Raw genomic sequence first — 10,495 nt, 5'->3', positions numbered from 1 at the left:
AACTAGCGTCTGGCAGGGTCATTGGATAATGACAGCTCAATTACTGTGAATCTGCCTGTTCGCCGGGTTTAAACACACACACACACACACACACGCACAATCACATATGCACACACACACACACACACACACACACACACACAGTGACCACAGAAATTTGTCGAACGCAAGCCAAACGATGGGCCTGACAGTGTAATCGCTAACCGTCCCGTCGACATGAAAGGGGTCTTTATCTGGACGAATCAAAGAACCTGATCTCTGGGCGAGAGTGGGAGGGCTGCTCTGTGTGTGTGTGTGTGTGTGTGTGTGTGTGTGTGTGTGTGTGTGTGTGTGTCCAAAAAGAGAAGAGGGAAAGTGTCCCGAGCGGGCCCCTGTGGGACAGGGGGATGGCTCTAATCCTCCTTAATGAGACACTGCGTGCCCATCTATGTGTTCACGACAAAGAGAGAGAGAGAGAGAGAGAGAGAGAGAGAGAGAGAGAGAGAGAGAGAGAGAGAGAGAGAGAGAGAGAGAGAGAGAGAGAGAGAGAGAGAGAGAGAGAGAGAAGGATGGAGCCAAGGCTTTGAAGATGCGGCCTGATGAAAGAGAGCGATATAGAGGGAGTTTAGTGCCACACCACCCATGGTCACTGCACTTTTCTCTCCCTCGCCCTCTCCCCTTCTGATCTTCTGTCTCCTTCTCCTGTACTGTCTCCTTCCCTCCCACTTTCTCTCTTTCCATCTATATCTCTCTCTCCCTCCCAGACAGAGCGGCAGCCCTGAGGGACAGAGCGGTCCGTCTGCTTATCATATTTGTACAGGATGAGACATCATCACTAGTCCCTGCCTGGGACTGGGAGAGAGGAGGAGGAGGAGGAGGAGGAAGAGAAGGAGGTGGGTATTCTGTTTGAAAATAGAAGTTGGATGGAAGTCGGAGATACCAAGAAGTGCTGGCTGTAGTAGGAACTAAACTAGAACTATCGCAGAAGACATGTATTTTATTTTTAGCAGTGTAAACTTAGGTGAGCGTCAATGCGAAACAATTATTCATTCATATATAATAATCATATAATGGAATGGGTTGGTGGGTAATGTAAGAATGTCCCTAACAAGTTTCTGGCTCAGAAAAATGCTTAAACAAATGTTCCATTCGCTTACAAAATGACAAGGAGTAGAAGCCTGGTTGGCTGGTTTACATAGAGCAGCCACATGGCATTCCAACTGACAAGGGCACACAAAGAAATCACACAAACTTAAAATATTTCCTCACAAAACCAGGGTGCATGTGAGGTGGGGGGGATATATCTGTATTGATAAAAGAAAGGGAACAAGAAAAAGAAATGCAAGAAAGCATGTATGAAGAAAAAGGGGAGAAAAGGAAAAGAGCGAGGGAGCTAATACCAAGTGAAGCAGGATTAGCGAGCGGGGATAAGACTAGTCACAATGCAGCGCAATCATGAGGTTAGCTAAAACACGCTAATTAGTGACTCGACACATTTAGCCCCTTGTTTTGAAAACAACACACACTGTCAAGCAGCGGGTGGTGTGTGCACCACACACAAACACACACACACACACACACACACACAACCACACACACGCTCCCAGATAATAATTTGGCCTTAATCAGTGCCAGTACTCTGGTAGCGAGGGACGAAGGGAATCTGCTACAGTGCTAACATACGCGGCGTATTCTTAGCCCCCGGGTTTGGAGAGGCAGGACAGAATCTTCCAGAACGAGTCTAGCAGTGGCTAAGGGGGTAACTGGATATAAGCAGCCACAGGTCAGGGCACAAAGCATTTTTACTGCAGTATAATGGCTTTCTTTTCCGTTTTTTTGGGGGGGGGCCCTCTCCAGTAGCAGAAGTAGCACATGCTGCAATGCCATGTTGCTTTACACGACACTAGGCTATTTTAGGAGGCAATATCAAGGCCTCACCCCAGACCCCAGACCCATCTGTAATCTCCGAGCTGGACACCAAGCCTCTGATACCGGACGAGAAACAGGGGGCTTTCCCTGAAAAGGAAAACACTGAGGGGAAAATATATCTTACATAAACTCGGCCGGACAGAGAGAGAGCCTCCCTATGCCAACAACACTGGGAGACAGCCATGTTGTTGCAAACATGGTGGATGAGGTCATAGCATGAGCGGGGGGAAAGGCATATTCACTCGCTTGATAGCTGCTGGGTGAAAGTAATGGCGGGAATGAATGGGATTCAAAGCTGTGTGCCAGGGCTTAATGAAATGATATTCCTAGACCAAGTTATCATTTTTTTAACTGACGCTCACAAGTGACACTAAGAAGGAAATAGTGTGGTGTGTGTGTGTGTGTGTGTGTGTGTGTGTGTGTGTGTGCGCGTGTGTGTGCATGTGTGTGTGTGTGTGTAGGTGTGTAAATGTGTGTAAATATGTGTAAATGTGTGTGCTTAAAAATGTGTGTGGATAAATGGGTTTATGTATGTTTGCATATCCACTGTGTGCGCGTGTGTGCATGTGTGTGTGTGTGTGTCTGGTCCGTACACGCCTATTTGCCTCATGAGTTTGAGTGTGTATACTGTACATGCATGTCTGTGTGTGTGGGGGAGCTTGTACGTTGTGTGTGTGTGCACTTCCTTTGCGTGGCCAGGTATAATAAGGGTCTGGGAATCACAGCGCCAGACCACGGCAAGGTCAGGGCTCCGCACTGTGACAGCAGCTCTAACAATGGTGGACGTAGGCTGGTGTGCGTGCACGTGCACGTTACGGCACGCACACACACACACACACACACCCAGACGCTCGGTCAGTCAACAGTGCCAGATCCCGCTGCCTAGATGACATTTACACTCAACCTTTCCACGCGGAGATTGATTGGGGTTAAATCCATGCTGCCCAAAAATCTGTCACTACTCAGGTGTGTGTTTGTGTGTGTGTGTGTGTGTGTGTGTGTGTGTGTGTGTGTGTGTGTGTGTGTGTGTGTGTGTGTGTGTGTGTGTGTGTGTGTGGGTGGGTGGGTGGGTGTGTGAGGGAGAGAGAGAGACACAGGGAGACAGAGAGAGAGAGCCTTTTGGATATGTGCACACAATTGTAATTAGAGTTGAACGTTGGTGGGCAGTCCGTCTACATTTTGACGTATGCGTGCCATTATGTGAACTGCATATTGTGCATGATGCATGTCCGTCCAGTTCCCCTGAGAGATACAGTAACAACACATTTACAACACACACAGCGAAATAGAGTGCAAATATTTGGACCGTTCAGCCGACGAGTTAGCGCCGGCTAACTTGATTCATAACAATATTTCCATTCTGCTCGTCGGCTATTTGAGATATGTCTAGCTTGCTAGCTCATAAACAGAGTATCATGTTGAGTTAGCTTTGGCTAAAGTCATGGTTTGGTTCTTGAGAGACACATCACTTGTATAACAAGCGGGAGAGATTTTCTGAACGACCCAAAATGAACACGTTGCTTGAAGTATTGGTTAAAGTGAGGCAGAATGCAGTGTATTTCTCTAGGCAGGTCAGAGATGTTCAAATAACCGAGACAGATAACCCCAACACCTGTAAGACCTTCTATAAAGCTTCCTTACAAAATATACAGAGCTAATTTGTCACTGTTAAAATTGGAAACCCACACTTATAAGGACCGTTCCTTTTTATTCAGACAAGACTTGGTGAACCACCGATGATGTATAAGTGGATAAAACACCACTCGTCCCTTATCTCAGACCCGAGGTCATCTTACAGTGTCCTAATGATCCCGGGGTTTCTGGTTTCCCGGTGCCAAGTTTCATGGGGTTGTCATTATCCGACAGGTCACAGAAGTCGTTTTAGAGAGCCATGTTAAAGCTGCACAAGTCACACCACCCTCACTGCTAAGGGACTCTCTGGAACCACACAGGGCCCAATGCCCTAACTGCTAAGGGTCTCTCTGGAACCACAAAGGGCCAAATGCAATCACCGCTAAGGGGCTCTCTGGTACACGACAAGTCACACCACCCTCACTGGTAAGGGGCTCTCTGGAACCACACAGGGTCCTCTGGTCTGCCCCTCACTGCTAAGAGACTCTCTGGAACTACACAGAGCGCACTGCTGTACGTTTCCTTCATTCGGTTTGAATGCACCCTCCATGCATGAAAAATATGATGATACACTGCCCATTTAAGATTGATCAACTTAAATATTGATACAGTTTTAGATAAGGTATTCACTCATGTAAATTTTCATTGCGTTGAGTCTGAACCTAAATTGATTTAAAACATGCAAGCTGCCACTAGCCTATTGTACCACTAGGAACCATTATCTGAGCTGGAATACATCCTAAATAAATGTGTTAGAACTTTCACTGGACCTTGAAGGTGTAGGCAGAGGTTCAGCATGCTTGTTGCTATAATGTGAAAGTAGCCACTTTGCCAAAAAGCTACATCGGGTCATTGACTATTCCTCGGGCGTAATGAGAGAGAAACTGTTTGGGGACAAAACGTCTTAAATTAAACGTTCATATTAAACGTGAAAGGGGAGAAATAGAGAGAGCGTGTGGGGAATCTCACGGGGGCGCGCGCCTGTCTTGCCGCGTGCGCGCGTCTTCACTGCGCCCGAGTGCATGAGCCCCCCTGCTCGTAAAAAGAATCCGCATTGAAAATGCAGAACGCCGCGTCGCGCCACAATTGTTACATTTTATTGACTGTTGATAATACCGACTGAACGAATGCAGACGGGGTTTGGGAATCAGTAACGCGTGAAAGTTGTGTTCAAATGCAGCGTGCAACTGATAAGGCCTCATGTGGATTGACAGGGACTTAATTTAAGGAGCTGTAGTCATGTCTGTGAGGTGCAGGACTATGTTGGAAGAAACACGTCTGTGTCGTGTGGGCACGTGTTTATATGAACAATTTGTGTTGAGTGTCATCGTACACAGCACGATGCATATGAATCACAGAAGTTCAGAATGACTGAACTTGAATTGTTAAAAATTTTAATTCTGTTATTAAATGAAGAAAAAAAGCGGGCTACCTAAACGCGTTAACTTGGTACACCAACCGCACAAAGCACTGAAAAACGTGTTTTAGACATTAAATCCGCTGCTCTTATTGCCTCCCAGTCCATGGCTTTCCACAACACAGACGATTTGGATTAAATGACCTGCATCCATGCACAACCTTAATTCCCACCAATACTGTTTGTATTTAAATATAAAATAAAATATATTGAGTAGAAAATCATAAAATACAAACGGCTGCCCATAATACATTGGTTGTAATATATGCAAAACATGCATGGAATAGCTACACTAGATGCTAGATTAATTTGCAGACAGTAGGCCCAATACCGCTGTTAGTGCTAAAACGGGTGGGCACTGCTGATACGCACCCTCCAGAATACATTTCCTATACCTAATCCGCAAAAAGGCAGCCAACAATTCCAAAACGCTATGATGCAAATCAAATAGCATGTCATGCTGGTATTTCGCTTTTTCTAATGCCACCTATGTATGTTTGGACTCGTGTGGACTACGTCCTGGTTCAATCCAAACAAGCTACAATTTATACGAACTCCTGACCTACTGGCAAATGTGCTTTCAAAACAGCGGAGCGGTCAGTGTAGCCTCTTTAACCGATCAATGCGAGCCTATATATGTAGAGAGCGCCGGGCCGCGCGCACAGGGGCGCGCGTCCCCCTCCCGGAACGGGGGCGTCTGGGACGCGCTCCCGGGCTCCTTCACCTCTCACGTAGTTCAAGGTCTCTCCAGTTAAGGCAAACAACGAGAAACATCGCTTATGAATAAGCAATATGCAGTGGGGTAAAAAGGTAAAAATAACAACATCGTATGTAGACAATTAATAAGCCTGCATGTGTTGCACGTGGTGTTACATGCGCAATTCAATTTGTTTGAATCGTTTTTTGGGGGCGGGGGGGGGGGGGGGGGGGGGGGGGGGGGGAAGAGAGGGTGTGGGGCTGGTGGGGGTTGTCGTGCACCGCGTGTGTAACAGGGTTACTAAACCCGCACATTCGGGCCTCTAACTCGTCATGTGCTGGTGTGTTTGCTGGGTTCTGACCGCGGCCTTTGGGGCCATTCAGAGGCTCGGTGCGTGCCGGTGTGAGAGGGCTACAAAGCCAGGTATTTGTGTTCATTAGCGCCCGGATCAACAGGCTATCAAGCCTATTTAGAGATCAAGTTCAAGCACAATTACCGGCGAACGCCGAGGCCCTCTGTATGTTCAAGCATTTACGATAAGTAATTAGTTACTTTCTTCTGGTGGGACGCGGTGCTCCCGAGCTAGCATTTGAAAGTGTAAGCGTAATAAGATAACTTTCAGCCAACACTCGGTGTAACTACAGTAGCCCACGATGGCTGGCTGTGCTGATTTGATCTGTGTTTATTTTTTAAAGTAAAAGGAAAACCCTGCAATTATAACGTTAAATTGCAGTGACATCCCAGTAGATTCGAATGACTATAATATAGAATAATATATTGGGGAAATAAGGTAATCTTTTATTTTTATACTTGGCAGTATAAATACAAGACTCTTTTACAAAACTGAGAGAACTAAATTATATGTTAAATTTAATGAATGAAGCACGGTCGTTGATATTGAGATTGGGGTTCACATTTAATTACAAAATATCAAAGACTTTCGCAGTTCTGCAAAGTTTTTAGAGGTAGGGAAAGTTGAAAAAAATATTATAAAAATGTATTTAAAAAAGCTATCCATAACTACATTTCGACTTCTTAATAAGAATATAACATGACATATTCAAATGCTTGATTTGTCATTCATTTATGCTCTACGTTTATACACCAAAACCCACAACGAAACTCACATTAAAAAATAAAAATCGAAATTAAAAGGGAAATATTCACCTATCGCACAGAAACACTTCAATAATGTAATTAATATTGGAGAGACTTGGGGATTATTGATGAACGACCTGTGGGCCTTACATTAACCAGTAAACAACATTAATTAAAGCCTCAAACTTGCATGCAAAAAAAACCAAAAAACAATGCATTTCGCACATCGACCATTAAAGAATAAATAAATAACAAATTGGGGGGGGACGATCCACGTCCCATCGGAGGAAAAGTGCCAATGTTCACCAAACTGAATGCATGAATTTTCTGTGACGCGAGCAGCAGTCCACCAGAGAAGCATGGGTGCTCTCTTTCTCCACACACATTATTGATTGGCGGTCTCTGGAGGAGGAACCAACAGCGTTCCAACAGCCCAGAGACACAAACAAATAACTCGCCGGAGTAACACACTTTCCCCCCTCCGAGATAAAGCAAGGACCGGCAACAAAAATCTGCAGATAATTTTTGGCACATTGCGTGAAAAAAACAACAACCGTATCGCGCTCGCGTCTTCGCGTTTGTAAAGCAGTGGGAAAGCGTGCAGTGCAAAAGTCCGCGTGTGCTGCGCTGCCGCGAGAGCCTGTGACCATGAGCAGTGCCACAGCGCCCACTATTTCAGCACACGGGAATATTATTTCACAAGACTTGGAACGGCTCAATAAAAGTTGCTATTCCTTCGACAACTTTTTTTCCCCCCCTTTGACTTTCGGAAATGAATCTGCGCTTTTATACAAACTCCCCGACCGAAACAGAAAACAACAAATTACAAGCTCGAGCTCGCTTTTTGCAATGGCAATGCTTTTTTTTCTCCTGCATCCATATAGTTTCTACTAAAAACCGCCTCGGTGTTTTACATCACACGCGAAACTTGTTGGCGCTGGGAACCAGCGAAGCCCGGACTGCAGCACGCAGCGAAAAGAAGCGCAGGCACCGGGTCTTGGACTCATTCTAGCGACACAGTTACCGGGAAGAGTAAAAGTAAAAGTTATCTCACTGGACGAACAATCTACCCCCTGAGGATATGACAAATGATAAGTATATGTTGGTGATGTGCCCGGGAGTTGGAGCCGGCGGCTGAAAGCGTAATAAGGGAAAAAGAAGACCTACTTTTGGCCAGTTTTCTCGCCCTCGCCTTGGATCTCATCTTGTCGGCTTGTAGATTCCTCTCGTCGTCCTCCGTGAGCCCAGAAGCAGCAACAACACTATCTTCATCTCACGAGCATTGTCAGTTTGGACACCTTCGCACATGCGCACAGGCCATTCAATCTGACACCCTCGTTGGGGCCAAAAAACTTTCCAATGTATTCATCATCATCACTTTTTGTCCTATCGTCTCCCCTTTAGATCACTTATCTCTTTCCCTCCTCCTCCTCCTCCTCCTCCTCCTCCTCCCTCTCTCTCCACACCATCTCACCCTCCTCCCCCTCCCCTTACCCCCGTCCCCAATTCAACCACCGCCATTGCCACAGCCAGCACCTCCGTCTTGGATTTTACCCCTTTAAGAGGGACACGACTTGGTGCAGCACCCTGCGGGGTCCGGTCCGGCCGGGGACACCACCAGGTAGGCCTACATGGGGGGGGGGAGCTCAAGGTCGCGATTCACAAGTTCTGTTTTTGATACTTTTGTACGTTGTTGTAGCAAACATGTTAACCTATTCGACATTGAATTGGAAGTTACACAAATCGTGAAGTTCAAAGTGAAATGTCGAGGCCTCTATGAAGTCGAACGACTGTTACGACGTTATTAGTTGGCTAAGATCCTGATTATGTTTTTTTCGTTTGTTTTCGACATATTTTTTTATTTGGTAGCATTTGTACCTCAGACGATGTGTTTCTGTAAATGTTTATCTGAAGCAGCATTTGATCTTGAACCGCATTTCGCTGAAGGCCTATAGCCCTGAAATTAACCACTTTCAGTTTATGTTCTCGTGAGTTGGGTTTCTCATCGGCCGGCTTAAATGGGCTCGGATTACAAGCGGTATACGAATGGTCCTGACTCGCAGACGTACAGAGGGGGTAACGCGTTGGACTGTCGATGTGTTCCTTATTGTGGTGTGTGGCTCTTAATGTGAGAACACCCTGCGTTTCCCCAGGACAAGCACGGAAGTGCAGCCGCTGACGGAGCAGCACAGAGCAGACCAGGGCCACCAAAGGACCCGGCCGGGCTGCTTCTCGCCTATTAACAGTGGTAACGACAGCAACAGCAGCAGCCATGTATTTGATCACCGCCATCCATTTACACAATTGGTTGGTTTGACGTTGGAGTGATATAACAGGTATACATCCCTTTTTCAAGACGAATAGATGTTGCTTTTCTAATGTATTAACCACCACTGCAGTGCACCTGTTTGTGTGGGCACGCACGCTGTGAGTGCGTGAGAGCAGGCTGGTCATATGGAGCAGTGAGCCGTTGCCATTATGGATATGTCAAATTAAGGCCTGCTTTCCTTCAACTGGTTTTAGTGGTACAATTATTTGTGTTAGCTTTTTTGATTGTCTTAAATACCACATATTTAAAATGGTTTTCCTACGGAGAAGGCAATTTTGGCTTTTTATAATGTTATCTAAATATAAACAATCGTTCCATGCAGCCCATATTATTTGATAAAAATATTACTGTAAACAAAATAAAATAACTACTGTATTATAAGGCTATTCTTTTTTGCATTAGTGTTATTTGTATTAGTATTGATATGTTTGTTTTATTATTAAATGTTTTAATAATATTTATTTTGTATTGTTTTTTCTCTTGACTGAACCAGCATAAGGAAGAGCTTCTATGACAGTATATCGTTATTAACGTTTTCTTCTTTTGATTTGTAATGATTGTGAGGGATAAACTTTATATTGGGGCAGGTCATAGGTCGCTCGTAGGTGACCGGTAGTATTCACTGTGCTTTTAGCTGAGCGAGGGCCCATAGCCTGACACCATATGGGAATGGTTTCCGTACGGACTAAAGGAATAAATGCGGCACTGTGTGGCGGTTTTTTAATTCGTTTCGTTTGGGATAGTTTGGGAAAGTTGTAGATATCACCCTAGATTTTCATCATGAAATTGATCGAAGCTCTAAAGTGTGCATCTTTTTACATTTAGGCCTATTGATAACAATAGGTAGGTCTACTCATAAATAATAATGTGAATTATTATTACTATTATTAATAATAATATAAGCGCGTAAAATATCATTATGTAGGCTATACATATATTATTATCATGTAAATAGGCCTATGTATTTTTATTATTATAGCGAAACTATGAATATGATTACGATGCAATATGAACGTACCTTTATTATGTTTTTATGAAATTAAATTCCATTATTTTTTTTAGGAAGGACACAGAAACTTCTGTTTATCTAATGGTTATCTAGAGATAACTAGAAAATATTTATTATAAACATACACTACCTGAGTTCAATAAATATGTCGCGAGCTGCTGTCATGAGACATTTTCCCACGAGTCAACGTAAAATGAACCCATCATTATGAATCAATAATAATCAACAGTAATGTCCCCGCAGCAGGCCTATATCTATCAGTATTAGCGAGTTGGTTTAGGCGTCACGAGGCGAGCAGGTCAAGGCTGTTAACACGTGAGCTTTATTGCTGCCGTCGGTGGACGTAAAGCTGCCTTCTTAAACTGACCTATCAGAGTGGCTAATAGTCAGGGGCACGCACGATTG

General features: G+C 44.7%; 1 protein-coding gene and 1 long non-coding RNA gene across 4 annotated transcripts in view; one reads left to right on the top strand and one right to left on the bottom strand.

Annotated features, from left to right (window-relative positions):
- Positions 1–8,168, bottom strand: part of prdm16 (PR domain containing 16) — a gene marked incomplete at its 3' end in the record, with an annotated part of 188,755 nt that extends 180,587 nt beyond the window's left edge. For all 3 annotated transcript variants that reach the window (XM_079742393.1, XM_079742391.1, XM_079742392.1), the window contains exon 1: positions 7,920–8,168. In XM_079742393.1, the coding sequence (XP_079598519.1) occupies positions 7,920–7,956 (37 nt within the window). In that variant the 5' untranslated portion in view covers positions 7,957–8,168. The remainder of the gene's footprint in view (positions 1–7,919) is intronic.
- LOC307079890 lies at positions 7,461–9,456 on the top strand. Its single transcript, XR_013812072.1, has 3 exons — positions 7,461–8,036; positions 8,157–8,373; positions 8,906–9,456. It is a non-coding gene; the product is annotated as an uncharacterized lncRNA (long non-coding RNA).
- Positions 9,457–10,495: the final 1,039 nt, after the last annotated feature.

Source organism: Pollachius pollachius, assembly GCF_949987615.1.
Source record: "Pollachius pollachius genome assembly, chromosome: 8".
Lineage (NCBI taxonomy): Eukaryota > Metazoa > Chordata > Actinopteri > Gadiformes > Gadidae > Pollachius > Pollachius pollachius.
The sequence above is the reverse complement of the archived record's forward strand: the minus strand, read 5'-3'. Positions and strand labels throughout refer to the sequence as shown.